The following is a 26,560-nucleotide window of genomic DNA, read 5'->3' as shown; positions in this document are numbered from 1 at the left end:
ATCCAAGACAATGTCTGCAGGCCTTCCATGTAGTAGGTTGCTGGGACAGAGAACGTTTTTTCCCAGTCTAGAGGAGAAGCAACTGAGGCCTACAAAGTCTAAGGCTTAATCCATTTTGCCTAACCTTAGGTGCTTACAAGTAATTATTGTGATGTAATTACTCCTTCAATAATGGGTGAAAGCAAAGAGGCATCTTCAGAGTGATTCATTCAGTTGTAAGATGGGCCAGCTGTTAAGCCTTGATGCATTCAGAATGAATGACTTGTCATGGGCGCTAGGGAAATGACAGCTTGCAATTAAATCCTGATTACTGTATCCCAGAATAGTGCCTGGTAATCCCTTCTCTCAAAAGCAGCAGTTTGTGTTAATATAGTTCCTGGAACTTATCTTAACGTAATGATGTGCCTAGATTTCTGCTGGACAGGTCCTTGGTTACCCCTTGACAGGTTTAAACAACATTTTGGGTTCTTCTAATTGCATATTATAGTTCCACTGCTGCTCCAGAAAAAAAATTAGATTGAATTTATTAACAGTACATAACTTTTTGCAGCATTCACTGAAAGTAGAGCTCTTTAGGAAAAAAATAAATGACTGTATCCGCACTTCCTCTAGAACACCTTCTCATGGACCGGAAGGCTTGACTCCCCGTGGAGGGCTGACTCCTAAACCTGTGGTTGGTACAACTCCTGGTAGAACTCCACTGCGTGATAAATTGAACATCAACCCAGAAGAAGGAATGGCAGATTACAGTGACCCATCTTATGCAAAACAAATGGTAAGAAGCACTTAAGAAGTGGAAATCAGTGCTCTGTTAATTTTCAGGATTTTTAGTTCTCATGTCCTGAACAGAATTTTACTTTATAGTAAAAGCAAGTATTGCTTCTACTGCTTGTCTACAGGTCTGTTCTCACCACCTGATAAATTCAAATCTTTATTTGAAAGAACAGAAATCTTGCCACTTGGAATGGCTTTCAGTGTGCTCAGTAAAAGCACTCTAAAGCTGTTTGTGAAAGAAGACATAGTTCAGCTTCAGTCCTCCTTGTATCTTTGAAGTTGAGCAGGAAATACGTCTCAAGCAAAGATTCATTTTTCTTGCAATCCTACGCAGCCCTCAAATCCCTCATCATCTTGGCTTCCTGATTTAACTACAATACCTTTTCATCAGTCTGTCGTGTTGACAACATTGAGCTAAAGGAGTTTAATTTTTGTCATTAGGAGCGCTTGGGTTTGAGATGTCCAGTAATCTGAGTCCCATCCAGATTCTTTCATCGCCTTTGGCAACAGATGTTTCCGTTCTTGGAGATTCAGCCAGATGTACCCTGCCAATTAGACACGGTATAAAAGGGCATATACCTAATAGGTAGCACCTTGGGAACTCCTTTTATGTGGCTGAATCTGCAGCCTTGACTGTGGCTTTGGGATATCTCCCACCAGAGCTATTGACATTTTTCTTTTTGGGCTAGCTAAGGATATCCACTTCAATTTTTTTGGCATGTTCTTCTCACAAAAATAACTACAGGTTCAGAATTTCAGGTTTCCTCTTAGCTTGAAGAATGAGGTTTATTTGGTGTCCTTATACTTAGTTTGGTTTTGTCTCAGCCTTTTTATAGTAAAAAAGCTTTTTGCTGCTAGAAGGAAAACTGGGGCTTCAACTTTGTGATTGACTCCACTGTTTCCAGATCTGGTGCTGGTGGTCTCCGTTTTGTACTATGTCACAGTCCCCAGATTTGTGAGCAACGGCAAGGAAACAAGTTCCAGTTAGGCTTGCAAGTAACTGCTGTGTCCGTCATCAGTGTGTGCAGGTTTTTACCTATTTTCAGTTTCTTGAAAGGTATTTATGTGGGTCTCTGCTGTTGTCTGAAACTACTGGGAGGTGTAGGTACCATGCTGCTTTGCTTGAAAGTATTTCAGCCTGTTCGAAGATTTCATTAGCTATCTTTAAGAAAGCTGTCTGATGGGTTTTTTTTTTAGTATCACAGAGTTTCTGTGCTTAAATAGTGCATAAACTCTGGGGTGGTGGTCTGCAGGCCAGCCTGGATTAGTAACATGCCTCTTCTGTTAGACTTCAATTGGATTTTGTTTCTGTTGGCTTTGCAGCAGACTAAGATGGCTAGGTGATGCTAGTTGTGTATTGTTCATATTTGTTAATGTAGGTGAATGGAATTTGATTGTATTGCACCTTAGTGTGTGAATCCAGTGTTATATCTTACTGTTATTTCAACAGGAGAGAGAGTCTCGTGAGCATCTGCGCCTTGGACTCATGGCCCTTCCTGCACCAAAGAACGACTTTGAGATTGTTTTACCTGAAAATGCAGAAAAAGAACTTGAGGAACATGAAGTAGATGAAACCTTTGTAGAAGATACTGCCGATATAGATGCCCGCAAGCAGGTTGGTGTGTGTGTGTGATACAGATAGTGCCTTTTGTGTAAAATAAAAAGATGTTCCTTGTATGGTTCCCATAGTTTCATACCTGTTCAGTGGAAGTGGTACAGCTTCTACAGGATAACAAAGTAAAATTTACCTGGTTTGTGTGTTGCCATCAGAATATACACACACAGGTGCTATATATTAGTTTTCTGTCTGAACCCTTTTCCTAATTTGTTAATGTTACATATCACATCGTTTTCTATGATGAAGAGTGTGTATGTCCTACCTTGTGTGTTTGTCCCCCAAAAGATAAAAACACAATTAGAAGTTTTTCTACAGGGGCACATGCTTGATTTTAAGCACGTGAGAATTGTGGGGTGGTTTTAGTTATTTTGGGGTTCCTTTTTTTTCATTTTCAGGTTATTTTCTCAAGGTTAAAAGTTACTGTTTGTGAAATACAAGACAGATGTATCCAAATTCAGGCAGGCTGGTGGCACACAGGTAGAAATCTACCATGCAGTGAATTCACCTCTTTTGTGTGACTTGTACCACAGGATTACCCAGACAGCCAAGGTGTGAACAGGTCCCTGGTTTCATTTTCTTTCATTTCAGAATCAAGGAAGGCTGGATAAAGTGCTGGCTTAAATTCTGGTGGTTAAATAGCTGTACTGGCCAGTAATTAGAGACACTTCAAACTTTTCTGTTTTGTCTCTTTTATTGCTTATCCTAATTTTTGTGATGCAAGTCTGATTTTGTTATATACCTTAAATCAGGGGTCCTCAAACTTTCTAAACAGGGGGCCAGTGTGGGGATTAGGTGGCAGGAAGTCATCTGCGGCTGCTTGGTTTCCCCCCCCAACCCCCTGCGGGGGGGGCGGGGCAGACAGGGGGGTTCTGTAAATACCGGGGGCCGGATTGAGGACCCTGGGGGGCTGTATCCTGCCCGCGGGCCATAGTTTGAGGACCCCTGCCTTAAGTAAATGGTTTTTTGAGTTCAGAGAGAGTTTTGCCAATGACACTACTTTGGCAAGTGAACAAAATACTTTAAAAAAATTCTATGCTCTGCTGTCTTCTAGTATGGTAAGCATTTCCCAAAATATGATTCCTAGCATGTCCCATTTGGGGAGGAACACATTATTTGCATATATACGTGTATTTTATGCATAAATACCCTAATGAAAAGTCTGAATAAATACATACAATTTCTGTGTGTAGAATAGAGGAAAGAATTTGATTTGTAATATCATACAAGGGAATATCATCCTGCCTTTTGAATGAAGGTGTGACATGCCTGGGATAAGAACATGGAAAATCCTGGTCACTGTTCCTGAAGTTTTAGACAACACTGCCTTTTCATGTTAGTTATCGCCTGAAAGTGGGATGTAAGGAAAAATCTCATGTTTTTACACTTCTGAAAGTATTGTTTTACTGAAGTAGTTACTTTAAGTCATTGAAGAGGACAAATTGAGTACTAGCTGCAAATTTATGCGTCTTTCTTTTCCTGGTGGATTTCATGTCTGGAGAATTAGAGCAGTTGTCAAACTTGATGTGGAGAAATTTGCAAAGAAAGAAGTCTTCTGGGTTGAGGGTGAAGGAGAATTTTATGGCTGAAAATTACTTTTTAGGGTATCTGCCCTCTTAGAGTTAGTCTGCTGGGCTCATTTACTTTAGAGGCAGTGAGTGTCATCACATTATTTGGTTTTGGCTACGTAACATGAAGTCTTTATAGTAAAGGAATCTTTGCTGCAGTAATGAGCTTTTTTATCATATGCATTTCTGGGAGGCTTCTGATTATATTACAGTAGCTGGAGTAACACTTAGCTTGTTTGTCTAGGCTCTCAGAGATGCAGAGCGTGCAAAGGAACTGAAGAGAATGCACAAAGCTGTTCAGAAGAATCTACCACGGCCCTCAGAAGTAAGTGGAAACAAAATTCAGTTAAGGAAAAAAACAGAAATGAAGGTTTTAACCATTATAGGAGGAAATACAGTCTAAGTAGATCATGAGAGAATGAAATCTTTATTTGAGTATGCTGATTTCACCATTACGGGAAACTTTCACAGCAAAATTGTCATGAGGTATTTCATATGCACAAATGAAAGCACAATTGAGTGTTCAGGTTGTTGTATGCATGTCACATGGCAAGGGATTTTTGCACCTGTTCTGCATGGTTTAGCTGATGTATAAAATTCATACTCAGGTAGAGGTATATGAATTTAATGTGTTCTTTGGTGTATATGTTTGTGAACTTTTTTTTTTTTATTATTCCTGGGCAGGTTAATGAAACAATACTGAGACCCTTAAATGTGGAACCACCTCTAACAGATTTGCAGAAGAGTGAAGAGCTAATAAAGAAGGAGATGATTACTATGCTTCATTTTGACCTTTTACATCACCCATTTGGAGAACAGCCTAGTGGTAAGAAGGGGAAAGGCCCAGGATTTGGAAGCAACAATGCAGAACATATGGCTTACTTGGAACAAAATCCTTACGAGAAATTCTCCAAAGAGGATCTCAAGAAGGTGAGAATTGTGTGGCCTAATTACCAGTGACCTAGTGTCTCCTTATGTCACGGCTCTGTAATCTTGCAAAAAAAGGTGGATTATTTGGGAGGTCTCCAGAGGGTTGTATGGAGAGCTGTAAGGGTAACTGAAGTGCATATTCTCTTTTCTGTGAGCTGATGTTAATCTAGACACTCAGCAGAATGATGAGAGTGCTGTTATTTGTTGAGACATTGTCTTTTGGATACAATCTTGAATGTGGTGTGATTGCTTATTATTTTAAGTAATGTTAGGAGCTACAATACTCCAACAGTTACCAAATTCTACTTTGCTCTTTCTGGAAATTGGTGTTAAATCATTGAGACTTTAACTAGGTGTGATATTCACCGTCTGCTGCCTATGTAGTTTGTTAAGTCAGAATTATTAAGCATTTTTTTCATAGTGGTGCAAACTAAACATGACCATGGTAGCCAGCTTATAAATTGGAGCAGCAAATCAAGTTGTTTAATTACGCTTGTCAAGCTTGATCCAACAGGGCTGTGCTAGTGCAGAGCCTGCTGGGCTGTGGCAACTGATCTTAAAGCATACCTGGTTAAAAAGTGCTGAACAGGCAAAATAGGTTACTGCTGGTTGAAATGAGTAGGCTGTCTGGGCAGTCTGTCCTGTTTTGCATTGTAATCCCAAGTTAAATAGCAGTCGTGTACCAAAGAGTTCCGGTTCGGGTTGTTCATTTATTTAAGCAACTACAGATGTTGCCTTTTGCTGCCAAGTGACAGATAGACAGTTCAGACGCACAGTGCTGCGGTTAGCTCTTTCAAAGAGTTTCACCTGTGAAGTTGTGCCAGTAACCTTTGACCAAATGCTTACAGGAATAAAAATGAGTGAAAAGGACAAAATCACGTGCCACCGAGTCATCTGTTTTATGCAGACTGCTGCTGAGGCTTGCGTTCTAACAATAGCTGTGGTATCTCTACACCTAAATCCTGTATTACTTTAAAGATACACAAGCAGATTTTAAATCAGTCTCCCTGAGTATATCAGACCAATGAATCAGGGGCCTAAAATGAGAAACACTGAACAGTATGTACTTCCAGTTTGCTGTTAAATGAAAAATTATACTTGAAGATTTCTGAGCAGAAGTTGAAGATGGAAAATACAGTTAAATCATGAATTTCCCTGCTCTGCCAGTGTGAGATTGTTCCCTTAGGAACACTCTCTGAGTGCTTTCTCTGGTGGTTTTGAAGTACAATGAGAATTGGGTTCTGTATCTCTTCCCATAGAGACTACCATGCAGTCCAGTAGTTTTTGTCTGGAAACTTTCTTCAGAGTCACTGAAAATTTTGTCTCCTAACTGATGGGCAGAATTTTTTTGCAACCTTGCGCCTGCTTGCTGTCTACCATTCAATATAATATTCCCTCTTTTGTCTAAAGTCACATTCAAACCAGGAAGTTTTCCTATCTCCATGCTCTCATCAGGGCTTGCTTATTTTGGTGTACTTCATTTGTTTTTAGAACATCTTCCTACTAAAATCCCATCATAAAATGTTTCTTTTCCTGGTGTGTAGTGCTCTTTTGGCAAAGATTAGCAGAGGTGCTAAGCACAGTGTGCTGAGCTCTTAAAGCTATCAAACTGTTTTGATACCACAACTACATAGCCTTAAGTAGTTCCTTATAGTGTACAAATAGAGGCTAATTGAAAGTGAATCTTTATAATATTTAGCTTTGACAAGTGTGGTTGGAGTACTCCTGTTTTACCTGTCCTTTCCCTGGTGTTCCTGGAGTTGTCAAATCTGGTGATACCTGGATTAATTCCTGGGCAATATGTATAAATAATATGCAAGAAAACATACATCTGCTTGCAGTAAGGTATCTACTGGTGATACAGAAATTTGTGATGCACTTGTAAATCCTGTTTAAAGAGAGGACGTGCACTTAGAACCAATGAAGTCCAGACTGGCAAAAATATTTTAGTTATTTAGTGACAAATAAAACGGGAAGTACTTGGGTGCCTGTGTAGTTGTGTGGCCTGTAGCCAGGCTCTTTGTCAGAAATACTAAGTTGTGAGAACAGCATGAATCTCTTCAGTTCTGTCTAAGTTACTTTATAAACTGAACTGGAAACAACAGAATGCTCATATCTCACTAGTAGTTTTCTAGCTACAGAACGTATGTTAGTTAAAGTCAGAGTAGTATTTTCTGCAGGGGAGCTTACGCAGCTCACCCGTTAACGTTTAGAGTTGACTTTCCAGGTTGTGTGGAGAAGGGTAAGCAAAAGGAAATGAAAAGTGAATATTATTTTTTTTTTTTTTTTGTAGAACGGCTGCTTCTGTCTGTACAGTTTTCTCTCCCCTCAAGGTCCTTGCTTTTATCTCTTTTCTTCTGCAGCAAGATGAAGTATCTAGCTGTGCCACAGCTTTCATTAGCTACAGCAGAGTGATGTCAGGTTTGGCCAAATTACAGAAAATGAGGGATAGTTGTGCTGTGAGTAGCCTTATAGCCTGGGTTTCATTTATAATCCACAGCATCTGTGTTAGATTTCATAGTTAGCTTAACCTGATGGTGAGCTTTTAGTATGAAAAGAGAAACTGCCCCCATGAATTGCACACCGAAGGATTGAAAAGAAGAGGAATTTTCTTGTATCCCATGTATTGTAACTGCAATTTATTTCTCATCATTTCCAACAGGCACAGGATCTACTGGCACAAGAGATGGAAGTGGTAAAGCAAGGAATGGGGCATGGAGAGCTTTCAAGTGAAGCTTATAACCAGGTGTGGGAAGAATGTTACAGCCAAGTGTTATACCTGCCTGGACAGAGCCGCTACACAAGAGCTAACCTGGCCAGCAAAAAAGACAGGATAGAGTCACTTGAGAAGAGGCTTGAGGTCAGTGTCACTTTTTTTTGCTTTTTGCGCCTGCCTCTTCTTTTTTTCTTTTTTGAATTTTCTCCTCGTGTGTTTTAGGTTTTTTCATTTATTGAAGAGTTACAGGTTACTTTATAAATCATTCAGGTCATTTGGTGAGATTCCTTTGAAGAAGTTGTTGAGGAAAGTTATGTTTGAATGACCTTCGCTCATCTTCCTCCTCCTTTTCTTAGAATATTCCCACATGCAGTTTCTTCTTGCACTATTAGCTGTAACAGCTCATCTCATCCACTTTTTTCTCAACTGGAGAAAGGGTGAAGTTCTGCTCTGTCTTATTTCCACGTGGATCTTGTGCTGTTTTCTCAGTCTCTGCTATTAGCAGATCAGATACCTGACCTTTCTAGTTTGGCACTTTGTCCCTGATAGTGGCCAGTATGAGATACTTCAGTGAAAGATGCTTAAAACCAACATCTCTGTCCCAAAACTCTTCTGAAGTTCTTTCCAACTTAAGATTTGGTTTCTGATTGACTATTATGTATGCAAAGGTTGAGATAATCCTGAATTCTTGCCAGACTGGCTTCCTCTGCCAATTCCAATGATTCCCTCCACAAAAGAGGACAATAGATGTTTGTGATGCTGTTCGACTTCAGCAGGAAAAAGTAGGCTTCCTTATCGGTACATTTTAAACCCCGATTTCAAGTTTGCCATTGTGTATTTGCATAACTAATGTTTTCTGCAAGTACAAAATGCCAGAGTTCAGGTGGCAGCATCTCACCGATGTGTCTGCGTGCAGTTTGAGTCCTATTGCAGGGCACTAATGGACTAAGAACTGAAAACTACATCTTTTTCTGCTGGATGGTGGAGTACAGCGTCCTCCGCGCAACAGTCACAGCCCTTAACAAGGCGTCAAGTTTTGGTAGGGTGTCCTGGGATTGAGGGATTTGTGTGTGGAGAGGAAATAATTTGAGGTATGGTACACCAGGCAGAAGAAGGCAATTCAAACCCTTAGACACTGATTTCCCGTGCCCCGTCCTCTCTCTGGAGTTTCACCCAAACGCTCTACACAATACACAGAAATGCACAGCTTTCATGAGAAGCAGCAAACTGGTTTTAAATTGGTTCTTCCCACAGAACATGTGTTTGTTCAGACTTGCAGTAAGTCATGAACTGTTTTCAAAAACAAGTCTCTTTAAATTAGGCAGGCATTGGGTTATTTTTTTAATCTGGTAAAAGGAAACTTTTAAGAAAAAGTTCTTGTGTATTTAACGTCGGACATAGGCTACTGTTGCTAGAAGCAAACCTCCGTGAACAGCTAGTACTGCAGAAATGATACGGGAGGCCAGAAAGGCCAACTTCTCACTTGGTGCATACACATGAAATACGGCGTGGACGTGTGTTTTGGACTCAAGAATGTCACCCAGGTACAGCCTTGGCGGTCGTTAGCCCCCGGCTGGGACCAGGAGCCGCGCAGCCGCAGGTAGCCGGCGCACCCAGCCGCTGTGGGGTTGGAGGCCGAGCCGGTGCCGTGCGGCGGCTCCGCCAGCAGAGGGCGCCATTGCCCCGCACAGCGCTGCCCGCGGGGGGACGTGCTCTCACGGTCTCGGCGCTGCCCTGTGGCCGCAGGAGCGTTACCTGCGCGCGGGGGGGGGGGGGCACTGCTGGCCTTCCGCCAGCAGTCTGAGGGCTGGACCTCATTTGTCTACCAATGCTTTTGAAATCTAAATATCTTACGCTCAAACCTGTGTTAGAAGGGCATTTTTTTAAAGTTGCAAAGTCAAAAAGTTGAAGTCAGGGAATGCACAAACGGCATTACTCCTAGCAGCCTTCATTTGCCTATGCATATGTGTTATGAGACAGTCTTTAGTTGCATGATTACATCCTAATTTTTCCACAGACTCATTTACTGCATGGGGTGGACGGTACTTGCTTAATAAATAGCTATTGAATATTTTTTCTTTTTATTGTTCAGTGTGTGGCCCTGTGCCGTTATGCTGTGCACTGTTTCTGCATTCTAAATTGGTTACTTCTGTGTAGGCTTTCTTGTGCTGTTGATTTCTGTTGGTCTCCTCCCAGTATTTGAATGAGTAGGTAGTGGTATGCTTATTGAGGGTATTGAAGCAAAGGAAGTAAGGTCAAGTCATCTATTCGTCAAACTCCTGTTGCATTTGTTCATACTGTAAGTGCTTATTGCTCTGTAGTCACAAGACAGTCATCCAGGAAGCAAAATACAAGTTGGAGGTCTCACCAAGGAAAAAAAAAAGGCATTTCGTTTGCTGCCAGTATTGCATGGGACTCCATGGAAGCCAGTTAACAAAGTCCAGACAGCTGTGTGTACAAACAATTGCTGCAATCATGAGACTTCGCATCTTGCTGATGTGGCTACATCTCTTCAGATTAGTTGGGAGCTTGGAGCACTGCTAGATAGGGCTGATTGCTTGGTGCTCTTACAGTAAAGTGAGAGAGCAAGCTTGTGTATGTGTTCAGAATAGCACAATTCAGTCAGGCACCCAGGGCCAGCAGAGCTTGCTGTGCCTCACAGCTGCAGGTGCAGTGGAAATACTGCACTGTCTTTCACAACTCATTGCTTGTGGAGTGCAGGTGGACTCTTTGCAAAGTTAAATTTGAGCTGAAAATCTGTCCCAAGTGTGCAAACTGCAGTTTAGTGCAGCTCTGTTGCCTGACCTATTTAAAAGGCCCTTCCTAAAAGCAAGATACGCATATACAGTTTTCTATGTATAGCTCACCAGCTAAATAATTTTTAAAATAATAAATAAACCCCATAGCAGTTTAATGAAGAAACGAATATGCAATGAAAAAAGCATAGCCATTATTTTTTTTCCTAACTCATCCTCAGCAATGGCAAAAGCCACCTTCATTTTAATGTTTTTTTTTTTCAAGGAAATTTGTCTGAAAGCAGTATCAGTTGAAATAGATATTTTAATGGGAAGTATCAGACAACCTTAATGAAAAGCAGGGATATTAGCTCAGCTTTCAATACCCCAAGATACTGCTTGTACTTTTAACTTCCTTTGAGAGAAGAGTAGAAACTGTAAAATATAGTTTGCCAGCAACAGAAACTGATGTTGGTCAGCTTTGGGGGCTGCTTCTTTCCCTTTATATTGCACTAAGATCATTAGGAAAAAACCATGAGAGTTTAGTGATACTTGCTGGAAACAGCTGCACATCGGGTAGTCACTAATCCTTCCATATGGGACTGCTAACACCCTGCAGATCCTGTTCAAAAAAACCAGCTATTTCTAGTGCTGTCTTCATTGCTCAGAGATTACTGGGTGGATTGATGGTGTGGACAAACAGTCGTCTTTCTCTAATTGGCCTGTTTTCACTGCCTGAGTGATTTAGTGGTAGCAGCCCTGTATATGTTGACATGACTGAAATTGATGGTGGTATCACAAACAGATTTGTGCTGTTATTGATGAACTTGAGAAGGCAAAGTGGAGCAGTTGTGGAGAGCTTCTGTTTGGCTAGATATCCCGTCCAGGCATCAGCAGGGGTAATGCACAACTCAGCAATAGTTTTAATATTGGAATATACTGCTATGTATTAGTAATACTTTTAACTTCTCCTTTATTTTGAAGGTTTTGGACTCTGAATGTGCTACTTAATGTGGTTAAGAGCGCTACAGAATTAGTGTGTGAACTTTTTTGCGTTACGGATGGGGAGTTTCAGGTCCGTGCAAGTGAATCCTGGTGACCTAACTATGTCTGTGGTACAGCTTAGATTTGGCTTGAATCCTGGTGGAATTTTCTGATCTTTCCAGTAGCTTCTAGAAGTCTAGTATATTTGTTCAAGGCTAGGCTACACTGCAGACCTGGTCATTTCAGAAATGGGAGTTTCCTGGTGCTCACAGTTGCACTTAGTAACTGCTTCAGTTCCCTGCAGTATCTTCACTTCTTCCAAGCAATATATTTATAAAGAAAAGCATTCCTACCTAAGGTGTATGTTAAAGTAGGAACCGTATTAGATAAAATGAGATAGCAGAGGCATTTATGTAACAAGCTAGTTGCTTGCCTTCATAGTACATAATGTAGAAACTGCCTGCCAGCATTACTTTTCCTTTGAAGATGGTTCATAGTTGGCTTGCAGCATGCAAATATTTTTATTAAAACTGTGGTAGTTAACATCATCATTTCAGTTGATTGTTAAATTATAAACACCATGAAAGTCTGCAGCGGAAGAAGCTCTAGTTACACTGTATATGTAAAGCATAGTAAATTAGCTATTCTTTGCAGTATCCAAGGTAGACCAAGATGATAATTTATCAGACCAAAGTGTCCACTTTTGCTTTTGGTTGCAGCCCAAGTCCTTTGAATTAATTTACATTGAAATTCAGTTGCTTAGCTGCAGGTTTATAGGTTACGTGGTACGTTCTGCTGCAAGGTGTATCCATAACTAGTTTATCAGAGATTGTATTTTAATTTCTCTCTAGTTTACATGCTTCTAAAGCTTGCATTTTCTTTGGGATTTTCAGGTGTGCTGTTACTGAGAAAACACCTGCAGAAAATTTATAAGACTAGGAATAGAGAAATTACTCATAAAGCTAAACTATGGTGGAATCCCCGAGTAGTCAGCTTTTATTGTCACATATGTTCAGTTATACTACTGTGTTGCTGTTGTGGAATATGATTTTTTTTAATAAGGTCTGTTGGGACTATAGTTGGCACCAGGGGATAACATCTGAGGGTTATCAGTGGTCTTCAGTGGTTGTCACGGTCCACTGTCAAGCTGTTCAGAATCTGATAGAGCTGACAGTTTATGCAAGACCACTGTTGCAGTGTCTGATCTCTGCTTAATGTACAGTTTATCATCGGAGTATGTGTATTTATAGTTCAGTGGTTTTGGAGGGTATATACTTCTCCTGGGTAACTCAGATTCCTAGGGGTTCTACCCAGATAATTGTCTTTATCAGTGTGAACATACTTTTACTGTTTACCAGAATGGTTACCATGCAGCTTGTGCTATGGCTGGGATGGTTTTATCATTTGAAGCATTTGAAGTTAGCAAATGTGGTACTCATCTACAAGAAGGGCCAGAAGAAGGATCCGGGGAACTACAGGCCTGTCAGCCTGACCATGCTGCTGGGGAAGGTTATGGAGCAGCTCAGCCTGAGCACCATCAGGCAGCACGTACAGGACAAACAGGGGATCAGTCCAGCCAGCATGGGGTTATGACAGGCAGGTCCTGCTTGACAAACCTGATCTCCTTCGGTGGCAAGGTCACCCTCTTAGTGGATGAGGGAGAGGCTGTGGGTGCTGTCTGCCTAGACTTTAGTAAAGCTTTTGACACCATTTCCCACAGCATTCTCCTGGAGAAACTGGCTGCTCATGGCTTGCACAGCTGTACTTTTTGCTGGGTAAAAACCTGGCTGGAGGACCGAGCCCAAAGGGTGGTGGTGGATGGAGTTCAATCCAGCAGGCGGTGTTCCCCCGGGCTCAGCGCCAGGGCCACTCCTGTTCAACAACTTTATCAGTGATCTGGACGAGAGGATCAAGTGCACCATCAGTCAGTTTGCAGATGACACCAAGTTGGGGGGGGGGGGGGGGGGGAGTGTTGAACTGCTTGAAGGCAGGCAGGCTCTGCAGAGGCATCTGGACAGGGTGGACCGATGGGCTGAGGCCAATTGTATTGAGGTTCAACACGGCTCAGTGCCGGGTCCTGCCCCTGGGTCACAGCAACCCCAGGCAGCACTACAGGCTCGGGGCAGGGGGCTGGGAAGGTGCCTGGTGGGAAAGGGCCTGGGGGTGCTGGTCAGCAGCCGGCTGGGCATGAGCCAGCTGTGTGCCCAGGTGGCCATCAGCATCCTGGCTGGTATCCAAAACAGTGTGGCCATCAGGACCAGGGCAGTGATTGTCCCCCTCCCTGTACTCAGCACTGGTGAGGCTGCATCTCAAATCCTGTGCTCAGTTTTGGGCCCCTCCAAGGAAGACACTGAGGTGCAGGAGGGTGTCCAGTGAAGGATCTAGAGAGCAAGTCCTGTGAGGAGCAGCTGAGGGAACTGGAGTTGTTTACCCTGGAGAAGAGAAGGCTCTGAGGGGAGACCTTATGTCTCCCTACAGCTACTTGAAAGGAGGTTGTAGTGTCTTCACTGAAAGGGTTATCAGGCATTGGAACAGGCTGCCCAGGGAAGTCATTGAGTCAGTATCCCTGGAGGTGTTTAAAAGGCGCATAGATGTGGCACTTGGGGATGTGGTTTAGTGGTGGATTTGGCAGTGCTGGGTTAACAGTTGGATTTGATAATTTTAAAGGTCTGTTTCCAACCTAGATGATTCTATGGTTTCGGCTTGTGTCAGATAGGGTCAGTGCTACTTTTGTGCAGCTGCCCCCTACCATTGCCTCTGACCTCATAACCATTGCTCTTGTAACTCTGTTGTAGTCTGGATCAGTTCATAGAATTGCCAAAAACCTAATTATTTTTAGATCAAGCAGCAGACCCTTTTCCACAGTTGCTGGATTATTAGATCATCTTAGCTATAGCACATCACATCTTTGCTTGGAGAATTTTGGAATCATTGTGGGATCCACAATAAAGGTAACCCATAACCTATAATGAGGAAAGCAATACATAAAAGGTTTTTGTGTTGCCAGGGATAACTTGTGTCTGCAGTAAGAAAAAATGTGCCAGGGAATATAAATGGATTTAGCCAGAAATCTTGCCTTTTCTTTGTAGTGCAGGTGTGTATTCATTGTCTGGTTTTGAGCAAGTCCCATGAGTTCAGATTTGATACACCTTAGTTTAGCCTCCTAACTAACAGATCTGCAGTTGCCTTAGGTCCCCTTTGGTTTTGGTACAGATGAAGCTCCTCCTGAGAGCACCTCGGCCCACTGAAGAGTTCAATTTCCCTCTCAGGTTTCCTTTTTTTTTCTCTTTTTATTATGGAGGCACCTAGAGCAAGTCAGATCAGTGAAACAAAACTGGGTCTTATTGTCTCCCTTGATTCTTCTGTCACTGGGAAAGGAGTAGTGTCTAACTTATGGGGCTCTGTAGTTTTGTTTGCGAAGCACTAGTAGACCTGTGACTGAAAATCACTATCTAAAACTGCTAAATCTTTAAGTGTACTTGTACTGTCTGGGAAATAGTTGTCTCTTCCATTTACAACTTGTTGAGTTGAGCCGGAGCTTTGTATCTTTGCATGTTAGAAGTCTGGGAAAAAACCCCAGTGTTCACTGCCCTTTAGGAGAATTAACTTACTGTGTCCTTGGTTTTCTCCACAAATGACATTTGCAGTTGGCAGCTGCCCTCCCCAAAACCTTCATTACCATGAGCAGGAAGGAGGAAAATAGATAAGAGTTTTATTCAAATCTAACTAGTCAACTCTTAAAGCAGTGACATTTCCCATACTGCCAACTGAACAGCTTTAGGAAACCAAACTATACTTCTTCTGTTAAAGAGTTATTTTCAGAGGGAAATGCTACTAGTTGACTTTATACCAGTTCTGTTACTGTGACTGACTTTGGGACCTTTGGAAGGAAGCTGATGAATGCCAGTAAGGAGGGTTCTTCCTATGCATATTCTGTGACCATGCCTATGAGTCTGGAATTTGTCTTCAGATTGGACTGTTGTGCTAGCCTTTCTTCTAAGGTCATAATTTTTGGGGAGCTGGATAACTTTTTGTATAGAAAAAAGTTTTTCTGCATGTCCTCAGTCCAGGATGTGCCAGAACGGAAATGAGCAATGCAAAAGTTCTTTTAAGAATAAACTTAGACTGCATAACAGTTAGTTTTTATTTGGCCAGTTGCTCGTAGTAGGGTAAGAGGGGTTTTTGCTCTGTGTCTAAAACCATTGATTTCCTCTGCGGTGGTTGGTGAAATCAGGTTTCACCTTTGGAAATATAGTTCATAATGGGAATTTATGTGCTTAGAAATAAAGGTCAGCATTGACAAAGCTCTTCATTGCAAAAGGCACACCATCACTGTTGAAAATTGTGTTTGAACAGGTAAAAGTATAAATTGATATGGAAGCCACCTGATCTGCAGGCCAATTGCTCTTTACAGCCTGTCCTAATATGAAGCAGCATTGTCAGAACTTGTGAGTTTTGGGCCAGTGTGAGTTGCTGCTCATAAAGTAACTTGCTTCATTTATACTTGCCTAATAGTAGCTGCTGGAATAGAGTACTAGTGTACTAGTGACGTCTGTAAGATCATAATGGGGCTTCTGCTATATACTGAGAGGGAACCAGGCTGTTTGCTAATTTATTTTATGAGCTTCCACAAGATTGTTAGCCTCTTCTCTGGAAGGGACCAGTCCAAGAACTCTGGGCTTGCAGTGATAGTTTTTGAAGGTAATTACACTGTGCTCTCTGCCATATTACCTCATCAGACACAGCAGTAACCCATGTTTGCTTACAGTTAATCAAAGCTGTTAGCCTGAGGTAGCTGTTGCTGTATGTGATCTTACTGTAACTTTCCTCCCACTACCCCCAGGGAGAGGTAGTGTTTTCAGGAAAGCCTAGTAAAAAATAAGTTAGTCGATTTTCTTCTTAAACTATGCTCTTCTAGATGTGTTTTTACTGTGATTGTGATATATGGGTATCACTGATAATACTACTAGTCTTAGAAGCAATTCCCAAATAAAAATTTTCAAAGTGGGCTTTAATGTCATCATTGTAGATCAGTAGTGACTGCTAACTTGCTCAGTAACTTTCTGTATTATTCTAGACCTAGATAGGTGGATGCTGTGAACTTCTGTGGGAACAGTTGCTCTTGATGTACCCTGTACTGTCTTTACTCAACAGTCCTGCCAGCTTGTGTTAGATGTTTGAAGGCAAGTTGTCATAATTTGTGAAATGTAGTTCAAATGGAGATTAATCTTGGGTTACTAGTTTTGACTGTGAGTAGAGAGAATAGCTTTCTGCAGGTATCAGTAAGCCTTAATGGTATGTGATCTACATAGCAAAGTACAATATAGGTATTTATGTTGAGGGTTCCGTATTAAATTGGGGAAAGATAGTTTTATATGTTCATGCAAGCTTTGAACATGTGGTTTAGTTTCAGCTGGGAGGTGCAGTTGCATACCAGCAGCACCTTAATTTGAGGATCACCTGTGACTGAACCTTTCCATGAAAAACTGTGATACCAGTCAATTAGATGACAAAATAAGATTTAATCCTCTTGAAAGTTACTCACACTGTCCCTTTGTGACTGCTGTGACACTAATCATCACCTTGTACCCCATCATAATGTGAAGTAAGCATCATCTTCAGTTTTACAGCAGTGTTGAAATTGTGTCAAGCCGTGAAGTGGCAGGCTTTGTAAAGAGTTTTGCCTGGTCAGAATTTAGACAGCTGAAACAGTGTTTCAAGCCAAAGAATGGAGAATTCTGTCCAAGAGCATGGAAGTGGGAAAATATTTTTAAGTAGAGCAATTAATGAATTTATTTTTCAAAAACATGCTATCATAGAGTGCACCATCAAGTTTGTAAAGGCCACCTAAACATGCACAAAGGATGCCATAGTGTTACAGTCATTGTCCCTGGGGTGGTGTGAAATGCTGGTGAAAATTGGTCAGTGTAACCTGGCGTTGAGCAGAAGGCTGTCATCTTAGTGTGCATTGTCTCAGTCCAGCTACTCTGGCAGACTGAGTCAATATGCGGCAAGTTCACAAACCCTGCTATTTAAGTTAGTGGAGCTCCTGCCAGCAGAATTGAGTATGGGAGGACCACTTGTGGGTCTGAGGTGAGGAAGGAAGTTATAGTAACATTTGGAGTAGTCCTATATAGATTCCAGGAGTAACCTATTCATCCAGCGTAGCTGAAGCTGGCAGAGGATTTCTCTGCACAAGCTAAGCAGCTTTATGATAATGTGTTGATTCTCCAAGGTCGCGGAACAAGTTGGTTTACTTTTGAATATGGTTCTGGTAAGAACATGCAGCAGTTTTTCTTCCATGTTTTTTATCCATCAGGCATGATTCAGAAGATCAGTTGGAAGACAAGAGAGCTTAGTGCTCTTCAGGGATTTTCAGAAGCTCCATGTTTAATGGAGGGAAAACAAAACAGTCAGTACAGGGAAAACCAGCCCTTTGAACTGAAGGAGTGGTGTCCTCAGCAGACTTAGTGAGATGAGGAATTGTGAAAATGTAGTTTTGAGGGCACTTGAGCCCTTCCTTCCTCAGGGTCAGTTTTTCTTAACATTTTTCCCACTGGATGTTAGTTCTTGTAAGCAGTCTTTCCCTGTTCTTTGTTGTCCTTAGTTAAACCTTACAACCAACCTCCTGTCTAAAATGTCCTTGCCAAATTTAAACCCATCTTCCTTTCTCAGTGGACATAAGAACAGACTAATTTTTCACAGTGATCTTTGGCATATTTAAAACATGTGTCTGTCTTCATTTTCTAACAAAAATATGGTAGTGAAAAAAAATTATAAACCTCCCTGTTTTTTCAGTTGGTCTTCCTTTTCTAGATCATATTTTATAAACCTCCAGTTATGTCTGTTGCTTTGTTCTGGTTTCTCTTCTTTGACTCTCTAGTGTAGTACTGAAAACTGAACACTACTAGGCATGAGGGAAGGCTTTTACGCAAGAGATTTGGGATGGGATGAGGCGCTCTCACTTGCCCTAACATCATATATAATTTTACCCCATGTATGTACATGCTGTTCCCGTTTTGCTATAGCTGGTACAAAAGTCAGTGGAACCAAAGCCAGCCAAGGAACAGTACAAAATAAATAAGTGGAGAAATCTTTCAGATGTCTTTATGTTTTCTGCTAGGTTTTGGGGGGAAATAGTTGTCAGATTTTACTGAAATCTATTTCTTAGCTTTAAGCAAATAATGTAGACTACTGTTTAAACACACCTCTTCATAACTGCTTGGAATTTTTAGCTTGGTATCTGAGCCTTAAAATTTTACGAAGCTTGACCTAAAAATCATACGCAGTTGTTGGCATTAATGCAGCAGTCAGCAATTTTTAATAAATAGTATTTGTTACAAAAGCTGAGACCTTCTTTTGACCTTTTCGTAGTAGGTCCTAAAATCTCGTAGTTGAGAGGAAGGACGAAAGGTGATGAGTGTTCGCATTTCTCTCTATAAGCAGAGAAGGAAGAAAGGGCTGTTAAGAAGGAAGAAAGGGCTGTTATTTCTGGGTTTAGATACTTGGGAGGCTCTTTTTTTTTTTTTTCCCCTTTCTCCCCCTCTTACTTTTCTTTTTACAGCAGTGAAGCCTATGATAATTCAGTATAGACAAGGAACTGAGTATAAAAGCCAGGGCTGAATAGCAGTGTGCAACCTAAGGAGCTCTGGTAGTTAAAAATAAGAATCTATGTCCAGAACAACTCGGAAATATGCAGTCCAGTTCTCATTGTCTGAAAATTTCAAGAGTGCTTAAATAATCAGGGTCTAATACTATAATAAGCATTAGATTTGAGCTGGCTTTGGTTTTCCTTGGACAAAAAAAAATGCTTTATTGTATCTCATACATTAAAACAGTAGATGCTTAGGGTGGGACTGATCCACCAGACCTTAGGTAACGGTGTCTGAGCAAGCAGTCTGTGCTCCCATCTCAGTCAGTGAAGAGCACTTCAGTGGTGTGCTTAGTCTCGTTCTGAGGCCCTGGATCAGTTGAACCATGCCCTAGAGTTGCCAGTTTCTCTCCTGATCGTGGAAGGACCTCAGGTGAGAGGCTCAGATGTTGATGTCTAAAGCCAAGCAACGTGAATCCCAGCCTGAGTGTGTAAAGGTGCAAGATCAACCCAGTAGTGCCACTGCTACTGGTGATACTTGGAGCATGCAGCTAATTCAGGACTTCTGACTGCAGTGCCTGATCCAGTCTTGTTTCTGTGTGGTGGAGATAGTGCTTTTAACTGTATTTCATGTTCTCAGGTACTCAGTGTTTAACATTTTATTAGAAAATTAGACTGCTGACGGATCTTCACTTGGGATGACAGAATAGTGGAGCTTTTCTGAATGGTCTTTTTTAACCTGTTCTGGAAGAGTGACATTCTGATGGAAATTTCATTTCACACCAAGCATGCTCTACGTTGTCTGTAATGCTGTGAAACAACATGGAACAGTTGATCTTTGTTACATTAGACCGCTGTTACAAACAAAATTCTGTTTGCCTGTGCATCTGTCTATTCCATGATCTCTAAATGTCAGTGGCTCTCAACATACGTTTTTCATCCAAGAAGCAGTAATTGGAAAATAGTTCATTTACCGCACAGCTGTATTTGTTGTTGCAGTAATAGCATATTATTTACCAGTGAAGACATTTAAAGCTTTCATACTTTTCCATCAGAGAGTATCCTCACAAATCCCTAATCTATTTATTTAATTTTCTCTAGATTTATATAAATATTGAAAAAGAGACGCCTTTCTGTATGCTTAAAGCACCTTGGGCATAGCTTAAGTCTACTTTGCAAACAGAATCTGAAAAGCATAGCAGTCTGCATCTCTTTCCCCAGGAGCAAACCAGACAGCTCAGAAAGTCAAATTTCTCTTTCACTCACTCATTAACAGTTTGCTCCCTTGACCATTCACTATGTTTATCTCTGCACCACCTACTAAAACTGTTTTAAATGAGTGAATAAATTGTTAAGGAGTAGAGCATTTTACAGAATCATGCAGCTGTATAATAGAAGGTACTTTAATAAAATTGGACAATAGAAAGGTTGATGAAATAGCTTGGTGCACAAGATTGTGACGGCTGCACTAATCCTAGTGGCTGTGGTGTTTGGCTGACTGTAGTTACCACTGTAAAGGATACATCAGAAAGTAGTGCCTTCCCAGTGGAGTTTAGTTTCATTGGTAAAAGATGATATCTTGGGTAATTGTAGGGTTCAGAGCAGGGAAAAGCTTCTGCTTTTTGGCTTTGTATGTAAAAGCGTTTGCCAGCAAAACTTTGATTTTTAAATCTTACTTGATTACTTGATACTGGATTAGTTAATCGAGTAAGCTGACCAGCATTCAGCTACTGAGACATTTGAATCCAAGCAGTCTTTCTGAGATGCTTTATGATGACCTCAGGAATGAAGGGTCACCACCTGTTGTGTTCTTGTCATTGCACCTGGGTGGTTCTTGGGATATGACCACATTTGGGTTTTTTTGGATTTGCCTTTCATGCCTTTTAGAACCAGACAGTAGTTGGTGTCTCTATTCTGTCCTACCTCTGTGAGGATTTAGTCTTGGTTCTTTGTCTCCTGATGTCCTGAGAAAGTGCATGCAGAAGGTGGTAGGGTTGAATTACCATTTTAACAGTCCTTCTGCTGTTCCTTGCAGCGGTGCTTCCATGTCCCAACATTGGCATTCATTTGCCACTCAGACCAGTCTAAATGTTTTCGTTATGGTTCGCTGCAATGGAGAGACAGATTCAGAGCTGCCTTAATGTTCCTGATTGCTTTTTTGCTTTATGGAGTATGATTTAGGTGAATCCTGTTAGGATAAGCAGAAGAATTGAAAGATGTGGCTGGTTTTGCTGACTAAGAAGATAATTTTGAAAAATAGGAACACAATCTCTTTATTTAGTTTTCTTTTACTAAGGCAAATAGCATCTCCTGTGTAAGTGGGATGTAGCACAGCAAGCTGTCACATCACTTGGCTGCTTACTTAGCTCAGCAACTGCAACAACTCCTGTCTGTTAAACTGTATTCAATATAGTGTGTTGTCACCCCTGTTTTGGCTAGTGGATTTCACCCGTGGAATAATGTATTTACATTGTAAAGATTTTAATCCAGAAATCTAGGTTGTTGTAAAATGTGCAGTATGATTTGTTAATAGAAATCAAAGAACTTGATCAACTTGATAATAGTTCCACAGACAGGGTTTTACTACTCTTTTTTTTTGTTTGTTTGTTTGTTTTTTTTTTTTGTTGTTGTTGTTGTTGTTGTTATTTTTTCTCTTGACTTTTGAGTTCTGGATAAATAAAACAATTCTTGGTTTCCTTCTGGCAGATAAACAGAGGTCACATGACAACTGAAGCAAAGAGGGCGGCCAAGATGGAGAAGAAGCTGAAGATCTTGCTTGGTGGTTATCAGTCTCGAGCAATGGGCCTCATCAAACAATTGAATGATTTGTGGGACCAAATCGAACAGGCGCATCTGGAGCTACGTACTTTTGAGGAACTGAAGAAACATGAAGATGCTGCAATCCCTCGGAGACTGGAGGTGAGATTCCTAATGTAATAGGTCAAGTACAGGCACTTTATGGAAAAGATGGTTTTTACAAGGCATGGGCTCTGGGGTTCACAGCCTGAGTTTGTATCAAGTATTTAATGTTCTTTTTAAATTACGCTTTTGGCTATTACCAGACTTCTCTGCTATTTGCTTCAATATCAAAGCTTCTGTGATATATATTAGAAGCTGGGACTAATCTACTAGTGTGTTCTTCAACTTTGTTTTTATTTTATTTCCTTGTGTGGTTTATTTTATTAATCTTCTGCAATGCATATCGGCAGAAGTTCCATATCTATCTTAATTCGATTTGTTTTGTTTTTAATTACTGTTAGAACTTACGGTAGATCTGAAACTTCAGTGAAGCTTCCTACTTCCTTAAAAGTCAGTGGACCAAATGCTAGTATGTACTACAGGAGAGTCTCATTTCTTTTCACATGTCGATTATATTACTCCCTCAAGCTGACAATGTTGTCAGACTTGCGGATGGCTGGACTTGTAGAAAGCCAGTACTGAAGTGGGGTTATTGTGCTGATTTATACATGGCTGTCAGTTTCAGAAGCTGAGCAGTTGTTCTGTAATCAAAGTTTTGAGCCATCCTCAGAGTTCAGGGTGTTTGTCTGCAGTCCTGTTGCTGGCTAACAGTGTGTGCGTGTGTCATCTGGACCATTGTTCTTGAATACCATCACGTGCCTAACTGGCTGGCATAGCTTTGAGAAGATACTTCTTTCTCTTTAGCAGCTTTAACTTCAGCCCAGAACTAGCAGAAACAGGTATACTCAGATACCTGAAAACAGTTCCTCAGAACCACTGATCTTAGTTTAAGAATCTCCAGGATATTCTTCTCTGCTGTATTCCACTAACAAGGCAGCTCTCAACCAAGACTCAGTCCTAGGCTTGAGCCAGTGCCAGGCTTACTTTCCAAGAAATAAGTACTCATTTGCAGTTTTTCCTTTGATGCCTTTTTTTTTTTTCCTTCCAGAAGAGAGGGCTCCATTCAGTTATAATCATCTCAACCACTTGCTTTTAGAAAGATAAAATGTATCAGTTGTTAGAACTGACTTTGTGAAGAGCCTTCAGAAATGCTGATAGATGTGTTTACAAACTCAGAAGTGATGATTGATTTAGTGAAAGTTAATGGTAAAAATGTATTAAATAGCTTGATAGCTACTAGTAGCACCTGTTTTTTAGTAAATAACACTTTACTTGTTGGGGCTAATCCTCAGAATTCATTTACTGTCTCTTCTGATACAAGAGTAAAGGAAGATCAAATGAACTAGCAGCTGACAGTTTTAGAACAAGCAGTAGTTCTTCATGCACTATGCAGTTACAGGACAAAGGCTTGTGGAAGCCCTTGTTGTAGGATGCAGGGTTAATTAGGAAGATTGCCAGAAAACTGTTTTGAACAAACTCATGGAGGAGGAATCTATGGATAACTGTTAAATACAATGCACTGCTTCTGGCAAGTTTCCAATTTGAATTCTCTTCTCTTAAAAGCGTTTGGTATTAACTGCTGTCAAAACCAGGGTAAGGTACCTGACATTTGAAATATGATAACTGTGATTCTTAATGTTCTAGATCAACTGCTCCATTTTACATTTATATTTTAAATAAGTAATTTTAGCAATGTCCTGTCTCAGTTCTGACCCCTTCTTCTGAAGGAACTAAAATATAACCTTTGGTAAAGATCTTCATGGGTGTGGCTGTTGGAAAAACTGACTGGTTGCTTCATTTAATGTTTTCCTTAGTGTCTGAAGGAAGATGTGCAGCGACAGCAGGAGAGAGAAAAGGAGCTGCAGCAGAGATTTGCTGACTTCATGTTGGATAAAGAGACTTTTCAAGCAAAGTATTAAAGCACAAAATTTCCATTCGTCACTGATGTAATATTTTTAAAGTGTACAGATACTTCTTCAGCAGCTTTTCCCATCAGTTGCAGAAATCAAGTGTAGTCTGCTGTTCACAGCTTGTGAAGTTCTGTTCCTTTAATGAACTGTTTCAAATGCTCTAGGTATGAATGGCTTTGGCCAGTATTAAAAAATTGATTGAAATGTCCAAAATTTTATTAAAATAATATTAAAATAATCACTGATATGATTTTAGCCATGTCTTCATTTGCTAGGGTAATCACATTATTCCTAGTGTTTTATCAGTCTTAAGACCTGTAAGATACATGCCTGCAGAATGTCTTTTGAATAAACCTGGAATGTTAAAAAATAATTAAGAAATAAAATGCCTGTCTTTTAACTGAAATTGAATCCTCCCCTATCCCAGGCATCTTCTGTGTTGCTAGTAAACTATCTTTCTTCCCTTCCCCTGCTGATGCTTTTATTTTCCAAAACTAATTTCTAATAGGAAGGACCTGTGCGGGATAATTGTGGTCCGTGTAATACCATGCTTCTTACTCTTCCCTGTGCATGTGACTAAACACTCCTGTTTGTGTCAGGATGTTCAAATGGTCATCCTGGCAGTAAGCATAACTTCACCATCCTGAAACAGGCTAGATTTAAGCTTCATAAAAGCATCCAGCATAGCCTAATGGTTCCCGTAGATTTCAGAAGAAAATATACTCTTAAATTTTCTAAGTATTGATGCTTTTAAAATAATCTGTGCGTAATGCATGGGCCTTCCACCTGGCTGATGAACCTTTTTCTGCTGACTTTTATACAGTGGGCTGAAGGACATGGGTAACATCACAGTCCTACCTTGGCCCGGGCCTTGTGGAAGATGGCTGTGAGGGCTGCATCCATGTGTCTTACACATCACAAGCACTGGAACTCAGTTGCTTGTTCTATTCAGTGTTTTGGATTGTCCTTTGTTCTGGCTCTGGACTGTTGTCTTCAAGCACCTCCAGGTCACAGTTTGTGAATTAGTGTAGCCAGGGACACTGGCAATGATGTGGCAGCCCTGATAGCTTAATTGCGTGTGTCTATGCTGTGCCAGTTAGCCTGAGTGCTTGGGGGCGTGCTGGAAACGCAGTTGAGATTACTGCTGCAGGCACAGACATGTCATCTCACAAGGTCACCGTTGCATGCCATTGTTGGGAGGTTTGTGGAGTACCTCCTGAGCACATAGTAATTCTGTCATCCTTGGTAGGATTTCCTGTTGTTCCTTGAGAGCTGGTTACTCAGTGTGCCTTGTTGCCCAGAGCAGCCGTGCAGTGAGGTGGAAAAAAGCTCCCTATTTGCTCATCCTCTCACCACATCTCAACAGGTTTTCATTTTCTTGCTGCTTTTGACTGTTCTGAAGGGTAAGGGTAGGATTACTGAAAGAACTGAATACATTATTTCCTATTCACTGAGGTACTTTCCTAAATCGCACCCAGAATCTTTCTCTCAGACTGTGTATCCAGACCACATGAGTTAGATGTTACTGTTTAAAATTGTCAGCTCTTCCCAATGGTTTTAATACATGCATTTGCCAGTCAAGCATCTTATTAGAGAATTTCTTTCTTGTTTTTATTTTTGTGGAAGTGTTCGTCACTTCAGGGATCCATCTTATTTCCAGCTCTTACACTTTGGGTGTTTTGAGCAATTGTTTGTGGAAATGCATAGGGAAAAAGGCGAAACCATATTGTTAACGGCACAGAATTTAGCAATTAAATACATCCAGTTGCATGCATCATGCAGTTATGTTTGTACATACTTGAATTTAAATAAGGACTTTGCTGTTTGCAATTTTACCATGTCACAGAATGTCACTTTGTTTAAGCCTTGGGAATATTACTGGGGGATGCTGTCAGGGTTGTGGTTGTGTAGCTGTTTAAATGCCATCCACAGTGATCAGTGGTAATCGGATTAAAGGCAACCTGTCTGCTTTCTGCTGATCACTGGCAGAGGAGGTACACAGCCAGCCTTAGAATATCTTTCCTTTACTCACCAGGACATCATTCTTCTGAAGTATTAATGCAATTATAGACTACATACTTCTAGAAATGTGTTAAATATTTAACCAAACCAGAGCACATCTGGAAAGAAGTTTTAAGCATCAATCTTTTAGCATATGGGATATTTTAGCTTGGATGGTTATACCCAAAAGGAAAAATCATAAATGCAGATCATGACAGTTCTTGTGGTTGTGTGGTAGCTAGAGATATTAACAGAAAACCCTTGTAGGTTTACCAATACCACAACTACAATTATTTCCTTTCTCTTTAGGGCTGCAGCAGAGCCTCTTTGATGTTTTCTGTATTTTTGACAGCTTTGGAGCTAGACAGGTATTAAAACACTGCCTTAGCAAATATTTCTAAAGGCAAATTCAGGAGGACTGATAAATCGCAAAAGACTTCATTCTTGAAATGCATACAATTAAGCAGTCATTAATTGTAGGAGATAAGTATTTGTGGCATGCAAATCAGCAGATGCAAGGTGATTATATTTGAAAAGTACCTCCAGGAGCTTTGTTCACTGTTTTCTCCAGTTTGCTTACACGATGCTTAAGCAATTCACTGTTTTTAGTCAAGAGTTTTTGCCCTGAAGTTTCTGCCTATCTCAATAATGAAAGAAAACTAATGAAACAAAGTCTCTAGCCTTACTTAAAGCCCAATTGTACCCTACTTTGGCTTTTTACCTGCCTTGAGCTGCCAAGAAATCCTGCTGTGAGCCAGAGGGAGACCCTTTTGCATCTAAAGGTGCTCAAGTCCCTCTGGTGCTTCTTGAGCTCAAAAAGAGTGCTGGGGAAGGCTTGGTGTCAGGTACTGCTGAGGGTCCTAAATGAGCCTTTCTG

At 40.8% G+C, this 26,560-nt stretch overlaps 1 protein-coding gene across 1 annotated transcript in view; it reads left to right on the top strand.

The window, feature by feature from the left end:
* The window catches only part of CDC5L (cell division cycle 5 like), a 35,177-nt gene extending 11,084 nt beyond the window's left edge, over window positions 1-24,093 (top strand). The window contains exons 10-16 of the mRNA XM_037391445.1: window positions 613-775; window positions 2,225-2,389; window positions 4,202-4,282; window positions 4,642-4,887; window positions 7,550-7,747; window positions 21,620-21,832; window positions 23,587-24,093. Coding sequence (XP_037247342.1) covers window positions 613-775; window positions 2,225-2,389; window positions 4,202-4,282; window positions 4,642-4,887; window positions 7,550-7,747; window positions 21,620-21,832; window positions 23,587-23,691 — 1,171 coding nt within the window. The 3' untranslated portion in view covers window positions 23,692-24,093. The remainder of the gene's footprint in view (window positions 1-612; window positions 776-2,224; window positions 2,390-4,201; window positions 4,283-4,641; window positions 4,888-7,549; window positions 7,748-21,619; window positions 21,833-23,586) is intronic.
* The last annotated feature ends 2,467 nt before the right edge of the window (window positions 24,094-26,560 follow it).

This window comes from Falco rusticolus, chromosome 6 (assembly GCF_015220075.1).
Source record: "Falco rusticolus isolate bFalRus1 chromosome 6, bFalRus1.pri, whole genome shotgun sequence".
Lineage (NCBI taxonomy): Eukaryota > Metazoa > Chordata > Aves > Falconiformes > Falconidae > Falco > Falco rusticolus.
This window is presented reverse-complemented; position numbering and strand designations above follow the sequence as displayed.